Source organism: Cajanus cajan, chromosome 2, assembly GCF_000230855.2.
Source record: "Cajanus cajan strain Asha chromosome 2, NIPB_CcT2T_4, whole genome shotgun sequence".
NCBI lineage: Eukaryota > Viridiplantae > Streptophyta > Magnoliopsida > Fabales > Fabaceae > Cajanus > Cajanus cajan.
The window spans coordinates 23,619,782-23,644,920 of record NC_138518.1 but is presented as its reverse complement, the minus strand read 5'-3'; the positions used below and the strand labels follow the sequence as shown (position 1 = coordinate 23,644,920).

Here is a 25,139-nt window from a genome sequence, read left to right as displayed (position 1 = left end):
TTTTCTTAACTTTAAAAGATATATTATTTATTTGTCTTAAAATAAATCTTAACAACTAAAATTAATAATTTTAAATTTAAAAAAAATTTAATAATTTTCTATTAAATTTTATCTTATATATTAAATAAAAAAATATTTTTAAGGACTTCTTTTATATAAAAACATTTTTAAACATGAAAAAAATTTATAAAAATATTTTTAACAATTTATATATTCATATTTATTTATGAATTAAATATATAATATTTTTAAAATAATTTATTAATAATTAAATTATTCTTATATGACAGTATAAATTATATTATGCGTTTAAAAATATTTATTTATATAAATTTAAAATATAAAAATATTTTATTGTATTCGAGTCTGGTGTTGAGGATAAGGGGTTGTTAATACGAGTGGGGCTTTGGGCGTTTGAAATTGAGGCTGGGCTTGGGTGAAATTGATGCAGTGCGGTGCACCCGTTGCTGAACTTGTTTCACCAGGTTACTTACTCATGCTCTCTTTCCTTTATGCATCTCAAATATCGCTTTTTATTTCCGAGTGAGAGTGCATTTTTTGAATGGTTTCAGGGATGAATGTGACTATGACCAATGCCAAGGGAATTATTACAAGGGATTCTCTTTTGCTCATGCCCAACTCTTTATCTTCTCTTAGTTCCCTTCATTCTCTTCAGGTATCTATCATATTCAGATACCCCCACCTTGTTATACTTATCTCAAGCTTTATTTTTTACTTGATAATATGTTAAAAGAAAAGTATACCCTTGGGTGGAAATTTTTAATCTAAGCATCATATTCTGGTATGAGGTTTCTGAATTTCGTGAAATAGTTCTTATTTTATCCCTTGACAGTTTTAACCCTTCAATTTCCTATATATATATATATTTAATACTTCATTATTGTTGTTGTAATTTTAATTTTTTCTGACTTTGTCTTTTTAAGCAGTATGGTAGCAGTAATATCAGAGTTCCTGTGAAAATCAGAATTCAACAAGAGAAGTTTTGTCAACGGGCACTAACCATCAGGAATGAAGTGCCACAAAATGCTGATTTTCCTCGGCAGTATTCAAGAAAAGAGAAGAAACCTTTTCCGGTTCCCGTTATAGAACTGAGACGAGCAGCTAGGGAGAGGATGAAGAAGATGAAAGATGAGCCAAGAAAACCGATGCCGGCACCTAAGAATGGGTTGCTTGTGAAGAACCTTATATCAACTGCCTATAACGTGTATAATGCTAGGACAACTTTGATTAACAATCTGAAGAAGCTGCTCAAAGTAGTGCCTGTGCATGCTTGTGGGTAATTATATGTCTTCATATTCTCTAGCATACTTTTGCCTGATGTGGAGCTCATATGAATGCTAGTTAACAACATAAAAATTACATGTTTTTGTTTTGGTTGAGTAGTTGTGCTAATACAGAGATCAATCTTGCTTCTGGTCTCAGAAGATATTCCAGCATCATAAGACTAGTATGCCACTTCACATTCCGGCTTTTAAGTTTGTGATTATTAGCGTAACTAGATTCTAAATCAGATATTACTTATACCTCCTATAATTTTCCGTCATGGTGGGCAATTGATAGTTTCTTATTTTTCTTCAACAAACCTAAGTTTGCATACTTAGACCTTTTGGCTAATAGATGGTATGATTCATAGGAAGACTACATGTTCCACTTGCTGCCACTTTAGTCTTACAAATCTAGTTCACTGCATGGACACTTTCATGGCAAGCATGCTTGCCAAAACTTCAAGATTGAAGGGATTCATTGAGGCTAACTCATAGTCATAATATAAGACTTTTGAAAAGCTATATTTTATTTTGTCAGTAAGAAAGATTACAACAAAAAGCATGAGGATAAAACCTAACTCCCCATACATATCCCAACAACTAAGCTTACCATGGTGGTTGAAAAGCTGTTTTTATGTTCTCAAAAATTAAAGTTTGAATGTGCTTTTTAGAGTAATGTTGTATCCTGCCAATACTGTATAATGCAAGTATTTAATGAAAATGCGAATGCATTTAATATCTTTGAAATATAAAATGCATTGAATTCTTTTTTCATTATGTAAGTAAGAAGGTTTTTGGGAAGATCTTGTAGAAGGATTTAGAATTATTCTTTCATTTATATTTTGAGCCCAAATAATCTGTATATTTGTATTTTCAACTGGGCACTTAAAAAATATTTAGGACCAATTCTATCTTCCTTCGCAACATTCCATCTATGCTTACCAGGCTAATCTTATTGAATGTGATAAACCAAATTTGAGTGATTTATCTTCCTAGCTTATTTTAATATACTTTGACAAAAGATTTATATCCCCCTGTACATTATTTATACAAATTGAGTGTCTGTTGCTACTCCAATGTATCTATTGCCAATTTGCCACTCTTGTTTAATTAATCTTATAAAATTTCTTTGAAGTATTAGTTTGATTAATAAAGAAAAAGGTGTTCTAAAGAAAAAGAATATTTGAATAGGAGTGGCAACTGACAATCAACACTCTCGCAAATAAATGTAATGAAGTGCTTCCTACTGACAAAAGAATGAGAGAAGCGATTGAATGTTCTGAAGTGTCTTATTATTGATGCAGGTGGTGCAGTGAAATCCACGTAGGACCTGTTGGGCATCCATTCAAGTCATGTAAAGGCCCACAGACCAACATCCGCAAGGGCCTTCACGAATGGACGAATGCACATGTTGAAGACATATTAATACCAGTTGAAGCCTATCACCTATTTGATCGTCTTGGAAAGCGGATTGCTCATGAAGAGAGATTCTCCATCCCTCGAATTCCTGCAGTGGTTGAGCTCTGCATTCAAGCCGGTGTCGAAATTCCAGAGTTTCCCACAAAAAGGAGAAGAAAGCCTATCATCCGCATTGGGAGGAAGGAATTCATTGATGCAGATGAAAGTGACCTACCAGATAAAGTGCCAGAGGGCCCTTTGAAACCATTACTAGCTGAAATACCTGATTCAGAAGTAGAAGCTCCACTAGAAAATGAAGTAGCCCCCCTGGCAGAGGAAACTCTCCAAGCATGGGAAAGAATGAGGAAAGGTGCTAAGAGACTAATGAGGATGTACAATGTGAGGGTCTGTGGGTATTGCCCTGAAATTCATGTTGGCACCCGCGGCCATAAAGCTCAAAACTGTGGAGCACATAAGCACCAACAACGCAACGGGCAGCATGGTTGGCAGTCTGCAGTTCTTGATGATTTGATCCCACCAAGGTATGTATGGCATGTTCCTGACATAAATGCGCCGCTGGAACGAGAGCTTAGGAATTTTTATGGGCAGGCACCTGCAGTGGTTGAAATATGCATTCAGGCTGGTGCTGCCTTACCAGAACAATATAAATCAACCATGCGGCTGGATGTGGGGATCCCATCAAATTCGAAAGAAGCTGACATGGTAGTTTGATATGAAATGCTCTTATAGACAAATCCCAACTTTTGAATATAGTGTAAATTGTGTCAACTGAATGAAATGATAATTTATTCAATACAAGAACAGGAATATCATCATCTTGGTTTGTTCTGTCAGGCTGTATTTTTGCCATTTAGACAAACTGTCATTTTCTGTCCCCTTCATACATGCAGAACTGAAGATATATAAAATTTTTAGTATCAGATTGATGTAGCAAAAATCTTGGGACATGTTTGGATGTGTGTCCATGATCCACATTCAAGCAAGAAACATGTCAATTTTGATGGAAAAGCAACTAATGGATCTACATGAGTGACATAAAATGGGTTACCAAACACAATTATTCAACCTGCATTGCAATTTCTCTCAACTCTCAGAGAGGGACAAAGGGGGCAGAGAGGACTTTATTCGAAAATTTTGCTTTACATTGCAACAATAACCCTTCATGGAAGGAGTAACTATCAACAATAACTAGACAAGTTCTTTGATAGTAAAATGCTGTGGGATGGGTTGTAGTCATTTCCAAAAGGGAAAAAAATTTTGCATTCTAGTGAATATGTAATATTTCTAATTCTTTATGACGCTTTTAAAATAAAATTATAAGGGCAATAGACAAGACAGTGCCCTTTAAACCATATGGGGTAAAAACTTTCAATGGCGTGTATAGAGAGGATAGATTGGCTTTGCATTTTTTTGAAAGCCAATAATATACAGTGCAATAAAGGCCTGGGTATTATTTTCACTTGCAGGGACTAGTTGCTCTGAAGAAGTTGGAAACAAACGATACACGCTGTTTTCGTTAATTAATTTGAATCAAGGTCTTGTAATTGTGAAGTGCCTAATTTTCTTTTATTCTAGTCAATGAGATAATACTTCTTCATTTCCCTCCTCAATATAGCATGCATTACCATTTGCCAAAGAGCCATGATAGAAGTAGACTAAGGGTTGAATCATAAATAGTAAAAATCTTCCTTGATCGGTGGGTATAAATTAAGGGCCCATCTGTGCTTAAACAAAAAGTTATTTTTTAAAAATTGATTTATTTTTAAGTGATTCTTGTATTAGTAAAAGTTAACTTGTGTTTGATTACATAAATAAATTACTTTTTTAAAATGTCAGAACTATAAGAGATTTAGGACAACTACACTGCTCATATTTCTTATATTTCTTATACATTACATGTGAGAGATAATCTCACTTTCTCTCATACTTAAGAAGACAATTTCTAATACAAGGCCGTGATCTCAAAGTCTTCCAACAAACTCTCCTATGAGAGTTCTCTCAAATGTCACTAACTAAAGCAAAGGAAGGCTAACCCCTCACTTTTCCATTTTGATAGACTAATCAATTAATAGGTTGAGGTTTTAGAGTTTAGTTTTAAATAAGAGTGAAAATAAATCGAACCAACTCAAAAATAGTTCAAAACTTGAATCGATAATTAATTCATTGAAATTAGTTCATAAGCCAAATGAGTTAAGTTTAAATTAAAAATCAAACTCAGATAAATAAATGAGTCGAATTTAAATTATGTATAGTTCAACTTATTTAATTCATATAATTAAATTTCTATTTAATTTTAATATATTAAAATTTTAAAGTACTTTCAAAGCTTAATAATAATAATAATATAAAAAAAAGTGAAAACTTCAAAATTTCATTATTATAGATTGAGTTTTCTATTATTTTTTGAAAGATGAAATAGTTTTAATTTATACAGATTTTGTTTGTAATCATATTTCTTTATAGTCATACTAAGTACTCTTGTAAAACTAATAAAATAAATTATATTTTATTTTTTTAAAAAAGTAAACAATCATTTCATAAAATTTATTATTAAATTAAAAGTTTGAACTGTATAAGATTAAAAAAAAAATTGAGTCTTATTTTATATAAAATCTTATAGGTTGGTTTACTCATATGCTAAACCAGACATTGATTAAATCATTAGGATCTATCGGTGAAAACTGTAATAAGTTATATTATTGAGCACTGACCTGGGTCTTCTTGCAGTTTAATTAAGTTTTAACTGCACCTCAGGCAGTTCAAAACGGAACTTCAGGGGATCTATTTCCGGCACTGGCCTGGATCGGAAGTCTCATTGTCAAACTTATAAGTGGTAATTAATAGATGGATTCATGAATCATGACATAATTTCAACAGCATCACATTTGTTTGTATAACATTTTTTATTGGGAGTTACTGCAATTAATAATGAAAATTTGGGTCAGAATTGAAGTCTGTTACTTAAGTATCACAAGTTATTTATTTATTTATTCATTATAATTTAACTAATACTTTATAAAATATTATATTATCTATGTGAAATTGTAATATAGTATGTATATTATGTAAAAAAATTGTAAAATGTTAGTGGGGGCACTGCCCCCACAGTGGTCAATATAGATCCATCATTGCATGTATCATGTCCAAGGATACTGTAGAGTGAATACTGCAATAATATCCCTTTTTATTTATAAATGAAGAGAAATACACCCCCAAACAATTATGAGTACTGCTTTGATTGCCAACGAGGTAGTGCTCATTTCCCATCAACATTCTCCATAAGAGTCAAGAAAAGTTGCTCAACATGCAATGGTATAGCACAATGTTACTGCAATACACAAGGCATAACTTTCTAAAATCAATAGTATTTCCAAATTCCAACTGCTAATTTCTATATTTAAAGCACTAATTTCATTTAGGAAAAAACAATAGATAAGGAGCATACAATCATGAACTGGATGAAGTAATCACAGGAAGATTATCACGTGCAGTCCTCCTCCTCTTGGTCGCACAAAGTTGTTCCCGGTTTTCTTCACTTCCATTATTAGAGCCTCCATATTCAACTCCATTTGCTCTTTGTTGCGATTCATTATCAAAAATTTCCATCAGATTAAACCCGGATGCTGTGGCATAAACAGGAAAAACCCCACACCCTTTTATGGTATCTTTATTGCCATTAAATTCAAATATGAATGCCATGTTACTGAAAGGATCATACACTTCACTTAATCTGCGAAATTTGCTGACATTATGATACCAAAATAACACGTGATCTGAAATTAAATTTTCACATCCTATAAACCTGCGATGGTCGCAGCCTACCAATATGTCATCTTGATAGATAGAACAAAAAACCTGATGATCTGAGACTAGTCCCTCAGAAAGAATGATGCAAAAAATGTAACCCCACAAGTGAGATTTTGGAAGTGATGGAATATTTATTGAACTCTTTGTTGTAAGAAGCTCACACTCATTGAAGACATGGTCACCCGGGAAGATGAAATACGCACCATCAAAATACACAGGATTGTAAAGATATTGTTGATGCACGTGGCTTTGTAACATGTGTTGTAACACTAGCCCTTGAGTGATGTCTGTCTCCAGAGAAATGCAGTTAAAGGCACTCACCTCTTTCACTGATTGTGGAAGCTCTGGCAAAGACATGAGTTTGCGGCAGTCATTTAAATAGAGCTCTCTCAAGGATGGTGGAAGCTCTGGCAGAGACAAGAGTTTCTTGCAATCATTTAACCAAAGAATTCTCAACATTGAAAGGACTTTGATGCTTTTAGGCAAGTGCTCAATATTAGTTCCGCGAAGGTCTAACTCTTCTATAGACAGTAAGTGACCAATTGATGATGGCAATGCACATATAGCGGTGTCAGATAACTCCAAAAGTGTCAACCTTTCTGCTGTCACTGAGAATTCCTCAAGAGACGAACAACAAGTGAGTGTTAGTACACGGAGAGATTTTAAATGAACATTAAGGCTTACAATCTCTTTACAGCCACTTAAATATAAATATGTAAGCTTGGGGAGAGATAACATTGATGACAGCAATGCACATATTGCAGTCTGAGATAAGTCCAAATGTGTCATTTCCTCTGATGTCACTAAGAATTCCTTGAGAGATGAACAACCTCTGAGTCTGAGTACACTGAGAGATTTTGAATGAATGTTAAGGCTTTCAATTTTTGTGCAACCACTTAAAAACAAATATGTAAGCTTGGGGAGAGATAAGATGGATGGATGGAGCTGACACAAGCTTTCACACCCAAAAAGAGACACTCTTTCAAGTTTTTTTGCCATAGATAAGTCTGGGATCTCAAACAGGTCTTGGGAGTAGTCAAGGTCAATTGTCTTTAAATTCACAAGATTCTGTAACAAGAAAGAAATATCACATTGTTAAAAAATTATTATATTCATAATCGTGAGCTTCACTTGAGTTGAGACAGGACAAGAACAGTTACCACTAAGTACTCTCTCCCATACCTTTTACAAATTGAAAGAAAATGTAATATGTACGGCCAAATTCATACCTGAACCCCATCCCAGAGCTTTTTAAGCTTGCTATCCCACATGTGAAGCTCTACAAGTTGTTCGGCACAAAAGTTAGAAGGCAAAGACTTGAGACAGAATCCTTCCCACTCAAGGTACCTCAATTTATAAGACAATGACTCGAGACCATTAGGAAGGTACAAACTAAATTTGCGACCCCACTTTTGTCTATAAATTTTAAGAAATCTCATGTTAGTCATCCTTGCAAGGGAATCAGAGCTCAAATATAGATCGCCGGCTAATTTCTCCAAATCTAAAATTATGCCTTCAACAAAATCAGTTCCCTGACAAACAAAAAATTGAAATAATTAACAAGGTCAAACTAACTACATTCTAAAAAGATACATAATTATCCAATAGAAGCAATTGCATTTTTCACTTACCTTGTTATATTTCAAAACATGGTGCACTTCCTCATGTTTCCACAAACGACTTCGCCTTCCAAGATCTTTGATAGATTCTTCATGAACAATTTCCCAACCCATTTCTTGTATCAAGTCATGCATTTTTATGTGATTGCGATCTGAAACTGTTATGAGAGCTTTATCTAAAAGGACTTCTATCCCAGATGCTCCAAAGAAATCACAAGCTTCCAGTATACTTGTTAGCCTATCTCTTGCCCATCCTTTGAAAAAGCACGCAATGTCTAAAAAGATGTCCTTTTGAGAACGATCTAAGCCATCATAACTTAATTTTAGCACATTATAAATTTCCTTATTTGGAATCTTTCGGAGTTTTCTCAACTCACATTCCCATACCACTTTACTCTTTTTACGAAGACTTGCACCAAGGACTTTTAGAGCCAAAGGAATACCTTTGCAATAGGAAATTGCACTTATTGATAAGTCTTCATATCCCTCTTTAGATTGTTTTTCTCCAAAAACAGTCAAACAGAAAAGTTGAAGAGAGTGATGAGAGCTCAATTCCTGGACCTGATATATTATATCAACTAGGCTAAGTATTTGCTTATTTCTAGTTGTAACAATGACTCTACTTCCTGGTCCCAAGAAATCATATTCTTCGATTAATTTTTCTAATTGCTGTGAGGTAGCCACATCATCCAGGACAATGAAAACTTTTTTACGTCGAAGCCTACTCAAGTCAAAATTATCAAACCCATAATTTTTATTCTCTAACAACTTAGATAAAAGTTCATCACGTAAAGCTCCGAGCTTGTCTGATTTTTCCCTTACATTTGTGAGGAAACAACGACCTTCAAACTCATAAGACAGTTTTTCAAATAAAGCAGTAGCAAGGGTGGTCTTACCTATGCCACCCATGCCCCATATTCCAAGGGTTTTAACTTCACTTGACCCAATTTTTAGTAATGATTCAATTTGTTCATAACTTTCCTCAATTCCAACCAGTCCTTTAAGTTGGTTGGGGTATCTAGGAGTCAATTTTCGCAAAACATCATTAACAATGTCCTTAAGAAATTCAGACTCAGTCCTAGCAAATGAAAAGGGCAACAAAGAAACATGTGTTATTAGTCAACAAATGCAAGAGAAAAAAGAACCAGAACTATTGAAATGATTATACATAATATATGATGGATATGGTAGTTTAATAGAGAAAGAAACAATAAAGATATAATTGGGGAATGAAAATACAATGACGTAAAAGGAGATTATCAATGCCTGTTTTTTCTACGCAGCTAACCAAGCTAACTACCATGAAAGGTGTTATACTACAAAAGTATGCTCACATGCATAGTATTAGATGTTATCAAGTACACATATAGGACAATTAATGGATAAAATACAAATGTTAAAATTTACGAGATAAGAGAAGTCAGGGTATATTCAAATTGATTTTTTTTGTGAGAGAAAATAAATTTGAAATATTTTTCAAAAGTAAACTTTACAAATAGATGAGTAAAGTGCAATAAATTATCATGGCTTCTTTGTACATATTACTCCAATACTGTTTACATAATGAAAACAAAGTGAGAAGGCTGAGGGGAATTTTCCCAAACCATGTAAAGCCATTTTTTGTTACTAATTAAAAAAGAAGATTTAATACATCAGGAAGTCCTTGAGCTTTTTGGGAAATTTTAATTAAGTCCCTAAACATAAAACTTTTAATGGGGTCCTCTTCATCTATTACAATTTCTGTAATTGAATCCATAAAGTTAGTAAAACCACTACAAATTGTTATCTTTCTTACAGTTTTCAGGCATCATTAACTAACTTTAGGACTTGGTTACAAAATTTATAGAAAATCAAGAACCCAATAACAATTTTTGAATCTACACAATTAGACATAATTATGAATAAAGAAACTTCATTGCAAACAACAATTGCATTACTAAAGCATACACAAGAAGAAAACACCACCATTCACCTATATATAAAATTTGATACCATGTGATTTGTGTCATAATCTTATCATCCCATCTTTCTGATGGATTCAGAATCAAATTTGGCCACTAACTCAATTTAAAATAATAAATCATCTCTTTCATTTTTCTTTGATAAAATTTACTCACTCTGAGTTCATTATATTTACCTATTCCGAGAGTCCCACCCAGCTAAATTGGCTACTTCAGTGAGAGCAGATTTCCATTTGTTGCACACGGGTTCTCCTTCATGCTTTGCAAAGGCTGGCTCATAGCTCCCAGTTTGTCTCCTTACATGGGATGGATCTATGTTATAGAACACTGGTATCACAATTTGTCCATGCTCTTTTTTGCATTCAAGAATCTTGCTTAGTTCAGCTAAACACCACTTTGAGGAAGCATAGTTCTCTGAGAAGATGATAATAGATACATGAGAATCTTCAATGGCTTTGATGAGCGATAGTGAGATTTCATCTCCCTTTTCAAGTTGGTAGTCTATATAGGTTTTAACTTTCTTTTGCCTCAAAGCTTCGTAAAGATGGCTTATGAAGTTCCTACGGGTGTCCTCACCTCGAAAGCTTAGAAAAACATCATATGATTTTGAGGACACCATAGAAAAAGAGTTAAAGGAAGAAGCATCAACTCTGATCATCTATTGCTCAGTCATTATGAATTCCAAGTGCTGCACCTGCAATGGTTATATAACACAACACTTGAAGAAATGAAAAAGGCTTGTGTTTCAGTGCGTTCTTTACACTTGTCCTTAATATTACTATGTGGAATTTATAAAACTGTCTAATATGAGAAACAGTTCATAGTTCATACTCTAGCTCACATACAGAAGAATAATTAAACAATATTTACCAAATTGCAAGTTTGACTTTAAGGTGTTTTGTGTTCCTTGGAATTCTATTTTTGCTAGATAAATGACTTGCTTTATGACTTGGAAAATCTGGTATCTCATTTGAACGTAACAGGATCTTAGTAAACAAGTATAAAAACCCAGTAACATGAGTTAACTTAGTAGTGAATCTAAAGTTCAGATTAAGTTAATACCAATGCAATTAGATACCTGTGTCCTAAAATTTATATTAAGACTAATATTTCTTTGACATTTATCAGTCAATTGATTGACTGACATCTACGACTTAAAATTATGCAGTATGTCCAAAACATTGTGGCTCTTCATTAGACAGATTGTTCGGAAAATATTCTCAACACTAAATACAGACAGATATCAATTAACAAAGAATTTAATATGATACTGAAAGTTGAACTTTTTATGTTTCAGCATTTTTACATATTGGTTAAGTGGTATTTGATTTTCAGCTATATATATAACCGAGTTATGACCCTGAATGCTAAGACTGCTGAAACAGAGGGAGCACAGGATTTGATCCAATTAGTAATAAAGATTATATAGATTGGACTGGAAATTAAATCTAAAATGAGTGTTATAATAAATGTGAGCTTTCTTTCTATCAAACCAGAAAATGTAGAAGACCAACATGCATGGAGTAGTGTTGCTGGAATATTAACTTGGCCTTAAACAACCTTGATTCTGGAAAAAAAAAAAAAAGAAGACATTGACATCAAATGGAAATGAACTTAAATCTGCAAACCACATGTTCACAACAACATAGAGAGTCATGTAGATGGCAGCAACAGCAAGCAATAAATCAAGGAACAAACAGGAAAAGCATTACTGGTTATGGACTTCTTTCAGCAAACTACTTCTATTAAAACGTAGTTTTTCAGTTTCTTGTTTCTTACCCTCCCACTCTCCATTTCATAAGATGCTACTCTAGTATAATTTTCAGTCAAAGAAATTTGTTCTCCTTGATTACTTGGTATACTTCGATGACACATTATGGGGAACATTATAGAAGGGCCTTTAGAGAGGAGGAAGGATGTAAAACCAAGTGATTTCAGTTTATTCAGTTTCAATTTTCAAAGTAATTAATGCTCATGATGAATCCTAGCAAGAGTTCATACAATATACAGAATGCTAAGCAGAAATTTAGCATGCAGGTTTTCTGAAAAATATTAATTGAAACAGACCATGTATGAAATAAAACCATACATATTATTTTGATTTACAATGGCAACAACAAGATTAAAACCCAAGACTTTGTGCATACTATTCAAACTTGTGCACCAAAATCGCACACACACATTTCCACATAGTAAGCTCCCACGGCTTTATTTTTTGTCATCACTCAAAAGACCTTTGATTAATAGAGACTTTGCAAGTGTTTATAAACCCACATTTCTCTCCTTGTTCTGACAATATGAAACTTTAATTGTATCATAACAAAAACTCCCTACCAATAAGTTGACCTCACCATATCACAGATGCTGTTAAAACCAAATGTCAATGTTACAGCATAAAACAAGCCGAATAATCCTGAAATCACTTCCGTAGTCCTAATAGTGGCTCCGGAGTGTTTAAGAAACAAAATAGCATCCATTCTTATTTCTATAGTATCATGTCAAAACTTATATAAAGTCTAATGATATCTTTACAGAACACTGACATCGTTGGACGGTTGTGCTCAAAAATCTATTAACTTTATCGATCATGTGCTTTAGGATACTAGAAAAATTGATGCTTTTCATACAGGAACTGCATCACTGAAGCAAAGGCATAATAGGAGAAATACGAGTAGTGAATAGTATTACTTGGGTGAGCGTAACAAGGACATCAAAGCATGAAGATATGCTTCATCCCAAAACTTTCCATGAGCAAGGCATGGGGCACTTTGGGATTGACAAATGATATGAAATTGGAAACTGCCACAAGCTTAGGCTGCAGTGCTCAATCAGATGATTACTAGTCAACACACAAATCAGATACAAACTCTTAATGAAGATAACCTGGTTTCAGTGGTTTGGTATTACGTGCATCAGGGTAATATTATAGTGGCTGCACTGCTACTTCTAAGGTGAAACTCAATTAACAAGAGCATGCTTTAGTTAGAATGAGAGGAGATAATCAACACAAAGATCCTATCTGAAAGATCCTGAAAGCACAGTTAATCAACACTTTCACTAGATTAAAAAATAAACCAACTTAACCGTTAGGATTCACAAATCTAATAAGATAAGAAACTAGGTTTCACTTAAATTAGAAGAGAATTGATGATGACCTATCTGACATCCAAAGAGAACTTGACCAATAATACAAAGAATATAGATGAATGGCTTTAAGTTCTTCAACGAAAAGTTCATGTTGTCTCACCAAATATTTTTCCTTTAAAAAATGGTCATTTTTGCTTTTAGATAACCATAGAACTGGTTGTTTTGAATTCATTATCTATTTTCTCATGCAGTATTCACATTTTTAATACATTCTCTTTCAGCTACAACATGGGAAATCAATTTTAGCCATGTCATTTCATCTTCTTGCATTTCTATTTGGAGGAAAAACTAGAAATAGAGAAGAAAAGCTTACCACAGATCCAACCCAACTTCTTGCAACAGAGAACAATATTCAGCTGTCAATGTTTCATAATACTTTAGCTGAATACTATTGTACGTACAAATATATCATAACGCACTGTAACATGCTGATATATTACTAATGCATTTTTATTATTTAAAATGATTTATCTTTTTGGTGAATAAAGAATTTAAGTAATTACTTTATACATAGATGAGTACAATGGTGTTTTTTTTTTATAAAAAAAAAAATTTAACGAGAGTGTTTTCATATGTTATTTCTTTAACAAGGAACTTTTAAGAATTATTTTATTTTTTGTCTATTTCAATTTGTATTTATCATATTTATTTTTAAATTAAATTTTAAACTTTAAAGTAAATTATCAATAACTCAAAGTAATTTTATGTTACAATAAAAATTATTTATCATAAATTTAAAATATAATTTTTATGTTCAAAAATATGTATTTTATAAATTTTAAATATAATATAACTTATATATATTTAAGTATAATATTTATTTATATATAATTTATTATAAATTTTAGTTATATATATTAAATATTTAATTTGTATATTGTACATAGAACAAACTACTAGTTAATTAAATATTTTTATATAGAAAATGCGCTAAGAAATCAAAACATCAAAAAAACATTATTGAAAAAAGCAATCATGCACTCAACATAACTTTCGATGCATCTTTCCGACCACATATTCGGTAGTCAAATGCGTACACTATAATCACACGATTCGCGTCAAATTATCTCCACAATTAATCATGGGTAAAAAGGTAGTTAGTTTAAATTTAATTTTTGAAAATATTTAAATATTTAAAAGTTTTAATTATGTTTTAAGTGCTCCAAATTTAGAGTGATTATTTTTTTGCTTTTAAATTTAAAATTTATGTTTTGAGCTCTTATAAGTTTTTTAGAAAAATATCGTTTTAATCTTTGTATATAATTTGTCGGACATCAAACTTAAAACATATATTTTTAGTCTTTAAAATATAAGAATTATTGTTTTTAATCCCTTATATTTAAAATTTATCATTTTTATTATTGTAATTTTAAAAAAAATATTATTTTAGTTTTCTATTACTATTGATAACATAATTGACAGTGACAGATTAAGATAATTTTGTAATATTAATTGGTCTAATGTGATGCTTTCACTAACAATGTCACTAGTAATAAAATAAATGACACTGACAGATTAAGACAATTTTATAAGAGTTAATCACTTATACACTGTCAGTGTAAAGTTTTTGTACACTAACAATCAATCATATCTTTTAATAGTGTCATGTCACTTGCTTATTTAATGAACTAAAAATAAAATAAAATAATTTAAAAGATATGATTGGTTGCCAGTGTAAAATTTTTTACACTAACAATGTATGGATGATTAACTCATTTTATAATATTAGTTAACAATTTCATATTAAGGTAGTTTTGTAGTTCCAATGCCACTAGTAAAAGAATTTTGTGCGACAAATTAATTAATGACATTTAAGAAGAAGGACTGAAATAGTACTATTTTTATATTTTGGTGTCTAAAAAAACATTTTAATTTTAATAGACCAAAAAGATATATGTAGGGACTACACTTCTTTTTTTGCAATTACACTGACTAAAAAAAATAAATTTTGAATTTGAGGGACCAAAATAATATTTTATATGTTAGGGATTAAAAACACAAGTTTTAAATTTTAGGGACCCAAAAGATACATACCTCAAATTTGAAAGACTAAAAATATAATTAAACTTTTTTAAAATTATATAATTTCAAATTCTATTTTTTATGTCACTTTAATATCTTTTATTTGTCAAAAAATTCTAGGAAGGGCCACCTATAAAAGTGTGCACCATAATTTGTATCCAGTAAATTAATATAAGTTTCACATTGCTATGGTGCATCACCCACACTGGATCATTTTAGTCTCCACCTCTCTTAAATAAAGACCACTAACACATAGTTGTTAAGTCAGACGAAGCAATTCCCAGCAAGATTTTGAATATGACAAATATAATACATATTATTATTACTAATTTGTATAGTAGTGTTTTAGATATGAATAAGAATAGGAAAAACTAAAGCATGAAGTAGAGTCGAGCAAAATAAGGATCCGACAAAATAGGCCAAATAATAGAAGGATCAATATCAGACGATAATACATACCAAAAGAAGATACACCAAGAACAATCCAAATGGCAGTATAAATCAAAAACAAGAGCAAAGCAAGACTAAGACAAAGTTGGCTCAAGCAACAAATAAACATCATAAGAAGCTAAAGGGTCAATCATACATACTCAAGTCAACAAAACAATCATCAGTCATTGGATAATCCAAGACGAAGAAACATTCCAGACGGAATAAGAGTTGTTCATCCTCAAGATTGATCAGACGAAATGAAAAAGTCAAAGTCTAAACCTTAGACAGAGACTTATTCTCCCAGACGCAAATGAAGCATGATGAAAAGCATCTAGAATCCACTAGTCACAACAAGGAAGATCATACATCACCTCCGGTTATAAGAAAAGTGCACGGAGTTATCAAAGATATGAAAAGAAAGAAGAAAAATACAAGAGTGTGAATTCACAAGTCAAAGCTGCGTGTGTCAGGACAAGTACACCTACTTTTCAGAGAAAGGCAACACCTTCGCAGCTACAATGATGGAAAAAGGACAAACATACCTAGGTCATGATTGAAGTCAGAAATAAAAGGAGACAAATTATGCAAAGGACTTCACATGACACATATTAAACAAGCAAAGAATTTAATGCAAAATCAAATGCATTAAAAGAAGAAGATCTGTATAGCCATGAACGAACACTTATCTGCACCAACGGAAAGCACCGCCTCAATGGATACATTCAAATTCAAATAACGGGAAGATCTATCACAAGGATATAAATATCAAGACCTGAGAAGAAAAGGAGTGGAAGAGAGTAGCAACAAGCAAAAAAAAAAAAAAAGCGTCAAAACAACCTTACTTCTCTTCTTGTGCAAAAGTTGAATATTAGTGTAAAACTAAGATAGCCTACCTTAGTGAGTGTAGAAATTATTTTATCTTCTCTGTGAGAGTTACATACACACTCAAAACAAATTCTTGTAAAACTAGGGTTGAAAACCTTAGTGAGTGTTGAAAACATTTCATTCTCTTTGTGAGAGTTACAAACACACTCAAAACAACTATCGTGTGTAAAGCCTGAAGAGGCTAGCAAAAGAATACTTGGGTAACCAGAAGTGGTTTAAGAATACTAGCGTCAGCAAGTGAAGTTGACGAACCAAGAGTGGTTGAGAATACTTGGGGAACCAGAAGTGATTTAAGAATACTAGCGTCAACGAGTGAAGTTGACAAACCAGAAGTGATTAAGAATACTTGTAATTCGTTGTGATTAGTGGAACCCTTCAGTTGAAGGAGATTAGATGTAGCTCAGAACGAGTGAACCAGTATAAAAATTCTATGCATTATTATTTGTGTTAAAAACGTTGTTTTTGCTTATTCTGATCTATCACACAAAATTTATTTACTCTACTTAATTTTTAAATCATATATAAATTAAGTTATACTTATTGAATTCAAGAAACCATTCTTGAACAGACGATAGATCTTTGGACGCAAGGCTTCTCTTAACCAATTTTGCATTTTCGTCAAAGCATTTATAACCTTACTTTTAGACGGAAAGAAGCACGTTTGTGAAAATGGTTTTAAAATCCTTCGTTCACACACATTCAACCCCCCTTCTGTGTGTTTTTATTAAACTTCAATTGGTATCAGAGCTTGACCCCTAGGGTTGAGCATCTAACACTACAGGGGAACGATCATGGAAAATGAAGGATAGGCAGTAAATCATCCACCTCTCTTTAGAGGAACCAACTATGACTACTGGAGACAAAGAATGATCGCATTCTTTGATGCTTGTCATATAGACATGTGGGAGGTAGTAGAACAGAGAGACTACATTCCACATGATGATGCTGGCAGGGAGATACCCAAGGGACGTTGGAATGAAGATCAAAAACAAAGATTTATGCTAAACTCCAAAGCCAGAAACATAGTCATGTGTGCTCTAACCGAAGAAGAATATACCAAAGTACACATCTTCAGGAGCGCCAAACAAATGTGGGATACACTAGCCATAATGTATGAGGGATCTCTGGAGGTAAAACGCAACAAATTAAGCTTGTTGGTCCGTAAGTATGAACTTTTCGAGATGGAAGAAAACGAATCTATCCAAACTATGTTTGGAAGATTTCAAACTATTGTTAATGAACTCTCTTTTCTAGGTAGGACTTATGATAATTTTGATCATATTGACAAATTACTTCGTAGTCTACCCAGGAAATGGAGACCTCAAGTCACGACTTTGAGAGCATCCAAGGATCTTGAAAAGCTCTCACTGGAAGAACTGGTTGGACTACTCAAATTCCATGAGTTGGAGCTACAACAAGATGAAGCAAGACGAAAATAGAAGTCTATTGCACTGAGTGTGCAAAAGACGAAACCTACTTTATCATCGTCAAAAGAATTAAAAGTAGAAGAACATCTAACGAAAGCTGTGACAAGGAGACGTGTGACTTAGACGATGAGATATCCCTCTTATCAAGAAAAATATACTTCATGATGAAGAAAAAGGGAGGATCGCGCTGGAGAAAGTACAATAAAACCCCAAGAGAAAAGGCACAGCCACTGTGCTATGAATGCAAGAAACCTGGACACTACAAAATAGAATGTCCAGAGTTAGAAAAAGAAAGAGAGAAAGAAATGAAGAAGTCAACTCCCCACAAGAAGAAAGCCATGATGGCCACTTGGGAAGATCTGGACACGACATCATCTAAAGATGATGAACAAGCAAACATATGTCTAATGGCAGACACAGACTCATCATTTGAATCTGATGATGAAGAGATTAATAAGCCTGATTTCAAAGATCTTCAGCATGCATACAATCAACTTTAAATGATTATGCTAAAATCTCTACTGCATATAAAGAACAAAAGAAAAGAATTTCTGAACTAGTTGAAGAAAATATTTTGGTCAAGAATGAAAATGCTAAACTATCGAAAGAATTAGAAAAAAGACTTGAAGAAATTGAAATACTAAAATATGATTTATCAAAGTTTACTCTACGAACTAAGAACATTGAAAATCTCTTGAAATATTCCAAAAGTAAAAATGATAAGTCTGGGTTAGGGTATGTTGATTCTGAATCGAAAAACAAAGCAAGTACATCTGCATATCCTATATATAATGGGCATTTCACGTCTAAGTGCAGTCACATGCACAAGAAGGGGTATTCCAAAACCTCAAACACTAACATTTATGGACCCAAATCCATTTGGGTACCAAAGACTGAGATAATACTTGTTGTAGATTTTTTCAACAAGAAAAAGAAGTGTCCAGTCATGGTACCTGGACAGTGGCTGCTCGCGACACATGACGGGCGAAAGGTCTATGTTCCTAGACCTTAGGTCCAAGAAAGGAGGCCTAGTCACATTCGGAGGAGGACAGAAAGGAAAAATCATGGGAATAGGTAAAATAGGTATAAATTCCTCTATCATTATTGATAACGTCATATACGTTAAAGGATTAACACATAACCTGCTAAGTATAAGTCAATTATGCGATAGCGATTACGAAGTTTCCTTCAACAAAAATAAATGTACTGTTAGTCAAACTGATTCGTCTATATTGTTTACAGCTAACAGATGCAATAACTTATACAAAATAATGCCTAATGAACTAGAAGATCAAAATATTGATTGTCTAGTATCTTATGAAAACCAGTGGTTGTGGCACAAGAAGCTTGGTCATGCAAACCTGAGATTAATCTCAAAGCTAAAAAAGCATAACCCCGTAAGAGGTCTACCGAGTCTTGCGTACCAATCAAATAGCATATATGAAGCATGTCAAAAGGGGAAACAAGTTAAAAGTTCATTTAAAAGTAAAAATCATGTTTCCACCTCAAGACCTCTTGAACTGCTCCACATAGATCTATTTGGTCCCACTAGGACTGCATCCGTTAGTGGTAAAAGATACGAACTAGTCATTGTTGATGACTATACTAGATGGATATGGGTGCTGTTTATAACCCACAAGGATGAGTCTTTCAAGGTATTCCATGTATTTGGTAAAAGAGTTCAAAACGAAAAAGGAATATCAATTGCGTCTATAAGAAGTGATCATGGGGGAGAATTTGAAAACAAGCAATTTCAAGATTTTTGTGAAGAAAATGGAATTAAACACAAGTTTTCAACTCCTAGAACTCCACAACAAAATGGAGTTGTAGAAAGAAAGAACCGTTCTTTACAAGAAATGACAAGAACCTTACTAAATGATTTTTCAACTCCCAAACACTTATGGGCAGAAGTAGTTAATACTTCCTGCTATATACAAAACAGAGTATATCTTAGACCTATCTTGAAAAAAACTCCCTATGAATTGTGGAAGGGGCGAGCACCCAACATATCATACTTTCATCCATTCAGATGCAAATGCTTTATTTTAAACACTAAAGATAACCTAGGAAAATTTGACTCAAAAACCGATGAAGGTATCCTACTTGGATACTCTGAAAGGTCAAGAGCCTACAAAGTCTTCAACAACAGAACCAAAACTGTTAAAGAAGCCATTCACGTTAAGTTTGACGAAAACAAGCCTGATAAAGAAATATCAGAGCTAGGAACCTTCTTTGAAAATATGCAAGTAAATAAAAATCAGTCAAGGGAAGATGAGACTGGAAGAACTGAAGCTCAACAGGATGATGAAGAGGAAAGAGAGCCTGTAAATCGAAATTGGCAAATGAAGGCACATCATCCTTGTCGCAACCCGAACATTTACGATCTCGCGACTAATGGTTTAGACATCCTTTTAAAAGTCTCATCAATTAAGGAATGCCCGGACACCAGACTAATCCTTAATTAATGGTTTTGAAAAATGAGTTCATGGAGTCGCCACCAATGTTTTACTCAAAACATTGGAAAAAGAAAAGGTTTTTAAAAGTCCAATAATGGCCTTGATAACCAGAATTGGGTTCGGGGGTCGGTTACGTGTAGGGAAGGTATTAAGCACCCCTACAGCGCCCTAAATCGGTACCCTATGATGAAGTTAACGTAATAAGAAATAATAAATTAAATATTAGATCCCCTTTTATTAATAATTATTTACATGCTTAAAAATTAAATTATACAATTAATCCTAAAATATCTACATGATTGCTTTTATTATAAACAATATTTATTAAAGATAAGAAATAAAATAAAGAGAAGAAAATTGACTGAAATACCTCTTGAATGAACTCTATTGGATCTTCAAAAAAAGGTGTTTTGTGGCAACCCTTCACACTACAATGCCTCACAAAATCTCAAGAAATACAAAAGAGAGGGGAAGAGAGAAAAAGAGAGAAATTTCGAGCTATAGGAAGTCTGGACGAAATTTTGGACCCCTGAGAAATGAGCCCCAGCTGTCTATTTATAGACTTCGGAAAGGGTCCAGAACGGCCCGTTTCAAAATCGGAACGGCCGTTCTGGATATGGCCGTTGTGGGTTAATTTGGACCCTGGAACGGCCCGTTCTGAAACCGAAACGGCCCGTTCTGGGGTCCAAATTAAGCACACATGATTGGTCTGGAACGGCCTTGGAACGACCCATTCCAGATTTAGGAACGGCCCGTTTCAAATCCGTTCCAAATACGCTTTTACCCCTTTTTGGAGGAGTTTGGAACGGCCCGTTCCAATCTCGAAACAGCCCGTTGCAAATTAGGGTTTTTTGGCTTTTTGGGAGCCTCGGAACGGCCCGTTCCAGACCTTGGAACGGCCCGTTCCGGGCCCATAAAAATATTTAATTTGTGCTTTTGGGCCCTCTAAAGTCCTGTCTTCTCGTTGGCATGCTTCGAGAGCTCCTTCCCTTCGTAACAGAGATCCATGTCCTTGTTAGTGTGCCCCCCGGACGAAATTGGGTGTCTACAGCTGCCCCTCTTCACTTGTCCTTTGGAATAGTAATGTGTTGTTTTTTTCCAAAGACAAGGAAAGACGTAGACATTTCGTCCGGATCTTCTCTTCGTCTCTTTGGTGCTTATGCATTGTTTCCCTTGTGATAATGTGTTCCTTTATTTGTTGCTTGTTGAAGAGGGAGTATATTATGACCTCAACCTCTCCAGGCTGGACTGATATTTAGGGCTTTAGCCGACCCACAGGTGGGAGCTCGACGACAATCCCGATTTTGACTTTGAAGAACTCGGCGGTACCCTTATTGTCATTCACTGATTTAAGAGGCTCAACGGCGGCTCTCGATCAAACTGTGCTGATTTTTAAGGCTTCAACGAACCTATGGTGGGAGCTCGACGGCGGTCCCGATTTTGACTTCGAGGAACTCGGCGGTACCCTCGTTGTCGTTCACTGATTTGAGAGGCTCGGCGGCGGCTCTCGATCAAGCTTGGCTGATTTTAAGGCTTCAACCGACCTATGGTGGGAGCTCGGCGACATCCTAGATTTTGACTTCGAGGAACTTGGCGGTACCCTCGTTGTCGTTCACTGATTTGAGAGGCTCGACGGCGGCTCTCAATCAAGCTTAGCTGATTTTAAGGCTTTAACCGACCTGTGGTGGGAGCTCGGCAGCATCCCAGTTTCAACTTCGAGGAACTCGGCGGTACCCTCGTTATCATTAATTGATTTGAGCGGCTCGATGGCGGCTCTTAATTAAGCTTGGCTGATTTTAAGGCTTCAACTGACCTACGGTGGGAGCTCGGCGGCATCCCAATTTCGACTTCGAGGAACTCGGCGGTACCCTCGTTGTCATTCATTGATTTGAGCGGCTCGATGGCGGCTCTTGATCAAGCTTGGCTGATTTTAAGGCTTCAACCGACCTACGGTGTGAGCTCGGCGGCAATCCCGGTTTTGATTTCGAGGAAATTGGCGGTACCCTCATTGTCATTCATTGATTTGAGCGGCTCGATGGCAGCTCTCAACTTGGATGGTTGTTGATATCCTTTGAAGGAGGACCTTTGAAATCTTGGGTGGATACTTGATGGTGATTCCTTTTCGATTTAAGGTACTCGACGGTACCCTCGTTGTTGACTTGTGATGGAAAATGCCCCAAGGAGGATGGGCAAGATGTACTTGATGTGCCCCTGTGTTGATGGGCGATAGATGGGTGATAGGGATTCTGGTGTTTCCCCTGCCATGTGAGTATTGTGATGCCTCTCCAGGCGTCTGCTTGTAATAGGTTTTTTTTTTTTCTAAATTTTGTTTTCTTAGCTTCGGCTTTTTCCTATTTGAAGCTTGCATTTTTCTACTATTTTTATAAATGCTTCGGCTTTTTCATCATGTATGAAGCTTGTCTTTTTCTGTTTTATCTTTTGTTATCATCATTGGTGGAGGGATCCCATCCCATGATGATGTTATTTGCTTAATATTTATTGACAAGTATTATTTTGGAAGCCACTCCTGGCTTTGGTAGGAAAACATTCCTGGTCTTGGCACTTTCATGAATCTTCCATTATTCGGTTGAGGAGTAGGGTGCGATGGCCTCTTCATGCTTATGAGTCTGCTTATTTGGTTGATTCTATTCCACTATTGATATGTCTTTGCTTAGTGGGCACATAGAATCAATTCATGTTGTCGTTTGCCACTGCTTGGCTCATGCTCGGCTATTTTGCTTTGACGAGTGTTTTGTCCTGATGGCTCCTTCTGACCCATAACAAGTAGAATGCATGGATGCATGGATGCAATGAAAATGTAAGACAGGAATGATTCTTTTATTTTTTTGTGTAACACCCTTCCATATGCCCCTAACTCATATGCATGCGATGCAATTTATGCTCATGTGTTTGTTCCTAATGATGCAACTTATTTTTTTGTCGGGAAATTAACCTGTACGCATTAAGGTTAATGTTGACGATTTCTTTCTATCCATGCCAATCTTGATTACTGTCGGGATATGTTCTTTTGAGCCCAAGCTTCAGTGGCTCTTTGACTATCCAGTCGATGTGTGGTCAAGCGTCTCTAACCTCTATTTGAGGACATCTCGGCCTTCCCTCTGTGAGTATTCACTGTGCATTTTCCGTGTATATTTTTGGTACCATTTTAATGCCATAAGGGTCAAGCGAAAAGAAAGAAGGGATGTTTGTATTTTTTCAAAAGATTGTTAGAAGGGATTTTTGTTTTCAAAAGGGGTTTTTAGAAGAATGGCTGGCCAAGGTGGGCTTTAGTGTTTATGGCTATTAAACAAGGCATATTTGTTGCAAAGAAGCTATCATTGTGTTTTAGCCTTTTTAGAAAGTGGAGTGATGACTCGGGGTTGCGTTTTGTTTAGATGATCCCCCTGAGCTGCCTTTCGGTTTTCAACTCAGGTTGTTGCTTTAACGTCCTAACTTTTGCCTAGGTCACTTGAGATGTGTTTCCTAGCAGACATTTTTCTTTTGATCTTTTCTTTTGCCTAGGTTACCCAATTTTTCTTGTGGGTTGCCTAACAGATCTTGCCCTAACTTTTGCGCAACCCCCTTAGTGGGTTTCTTGCCGGGCCTTCTTTTTCGCAGCATTTGTGTGGGACGACTTTATTTTTATTGAACCCTAGTCATGTTCGGTTTTCTGATTGTTCTTTTGTTATCCTTTCCATGCTATTATCGAGTAACATCTTTGTCGCAAATATATTTTGTTTATTAAGGGTTGATGGATGAGGCCTAGAGTGAATATTTTAAAGGGAGAAGAGAAATGAAAGAATGTTATGGCATTTAAAATAGTACTTCCAATTTACACGTGCCCCTTTAGCAAAGCTCGGAGGCCCGAGCATGTCCCGAGTTCGTGATTCATACACAGAGAGATTAACTGAGGTTGCCCCCTAGAGAGGCATGGTTGAAGATTGGTTGAACTACATTATGAATGCATTCCCACTTGCTTGAATGTGAGTGTTTCGACTTCGGAGTGAAACCTTTATGAATTCTTTCTTTCTAAAGGGAATACTCAAGCCGCCTTTCGGTTTTCAACTCAAGTAGGCATTACTTTTTTTTATTTTTTATGTATCCCTAACTTTTGCATAGGACGTATCCTATCGGGATTTTGATTCTTTTTCTTTACCCTAATTTTTGCCTAGGACACCCTTTACAGGTTTTCATCCTAGCGGGTTTTTGTCATGCAATGCCTTTATTCTTCAATTGAGTTTTGTTGTAATTCCCTAGAAGCAAGGATTCATTCATTCTTGATCATTCCTCCTATCCCAACAGTTGTCATTTTCGCATGGGGAACTCTTGGTATTTGAATCGTCAATTTGGCGTGTTATGCCCCCCAGTCTTCTTGCACAATCACTGGTTTTTTAAGTGCTTTCAGTTTGATGTATTGAGTTTGCACTTGATTACCAGTGATCTCGTTATTTGATTAACACGCACAGGTTAGGTTTCCCTTTTTATTCTTATTTATTATTTACAAGGAAGACATATTATCTATATGAAGTGCAAAATAGAATGCAAAGGTGATTGAGAAATTCAACAAATATCATTCTCATTGATTTGTTTGTTTAGAGAACATTCTTTGTACAAATCTTTCAGTGCACTTTGACGATGTTGTAACAGGCTACAGAAGCTAATGCTTGAATGATGTCCC

General features: G+C 34.7%; 3 protein-coding genes across 20 annotated transcripts; 2 read left to right on the top strand and 1 right to left on the bottom strand.

The window, feature by feature from the left end:
- Positions 1 to 349: 349 nt before the first annotated feature.
- On the top strand, positions 350 to 3,538 carry APO2 (APO RNA-binding protein (DUF794)). 2 transcript variants are annotated; one of them, XM_020366574.3, is made up of 4 exons: positions 350 to 485; positions 573 to 676; positions 948 to 1,297; positions 2,591 to 3,538. In XM_020366574.3, exons 1-4 carry the CDS (start codon positions 446 to 448, stop codon positions 3,414 to 3,416), a joined length of 1,320 nt encoding a protein of 439 aa, XP_020222163.2. In that variant the 5' UTR covers positions 350 to 445; the 3' UTR covers positions 3,417 to 3,538. The 2 variants fall into 2 exon arrangements, with proteins under 2 accessions (XP_020222163.2, XP_029128573.2); XM_029272740.2 differs by having other exon boundaries at positions 945 to 1,297.
- A 2,327-nt stretch (positions 3,539 to 5,865) lies between these two features.
- Positions 5,866 to 13,654, bottom strand: LOC109805276 (TMV resistance protein N). Of its 17 annotated transcripts, none has more exons than XM_083068056.1 (7): positions 13,553 to 13,654; positions 11,607 to 11,659; positions 10,269 to 10,786; positions 8,144 to 9,209; positions 7,742 to 8,044; positions 6,151 to 7,580; positions 5,866 to 6,033 (listed from the first exon to the last, which is right to left on the bottom strand). In XM_083068056.1, exons 3-6 carry the CDS (start codon positions 10,748 to 10,750, stop codon positions 6,153 to 6,155), a joined length of 3,279 nt encoding a protein of 1,092 aa, XP_082924182.1. In that variant the 5' UTR covers positions 10,751 to 10,786; positions 11,607 to 11,659; positions 13,553 to 13,654; the 3' UTR covers positions 5,866 to 6,033; positions 6,151 to 6,152. The 17 variants fall into 17 exon arrangements, with proteins under 17 accessions (XP_082924182.1, XP_082924181.1, XP_082924177.1 ...); XM_083068055.1 differs by having other exon boundaries at positions 11,586 to 11,659; positions 13,553 to 13,649; XM_083068051.1 differs by lacking the exon at positions 13,553 to 13,654 and adding an exon at positions 10,963 to 11,050 and having other exon boundaries at positions 11,607 to 13,229.
- Positions 13,655 to 17,477: 3,823 nt separating this feature from the next.
- LOC145954845 (uncharacterized) lies at positions 17,478 to 18,017 on the top strand. The gene has a single exon (XM_083069529.1). It carries the CDS (start codon positions 17,478 to 17,480, stop codon positions 18,015 to 18,017), a length of 540 nt encoding a protein of 179 aa, XP_082925655.1.
- Positions 18,018 to 25,139: the final 7,122 nt, after the last annotated feature.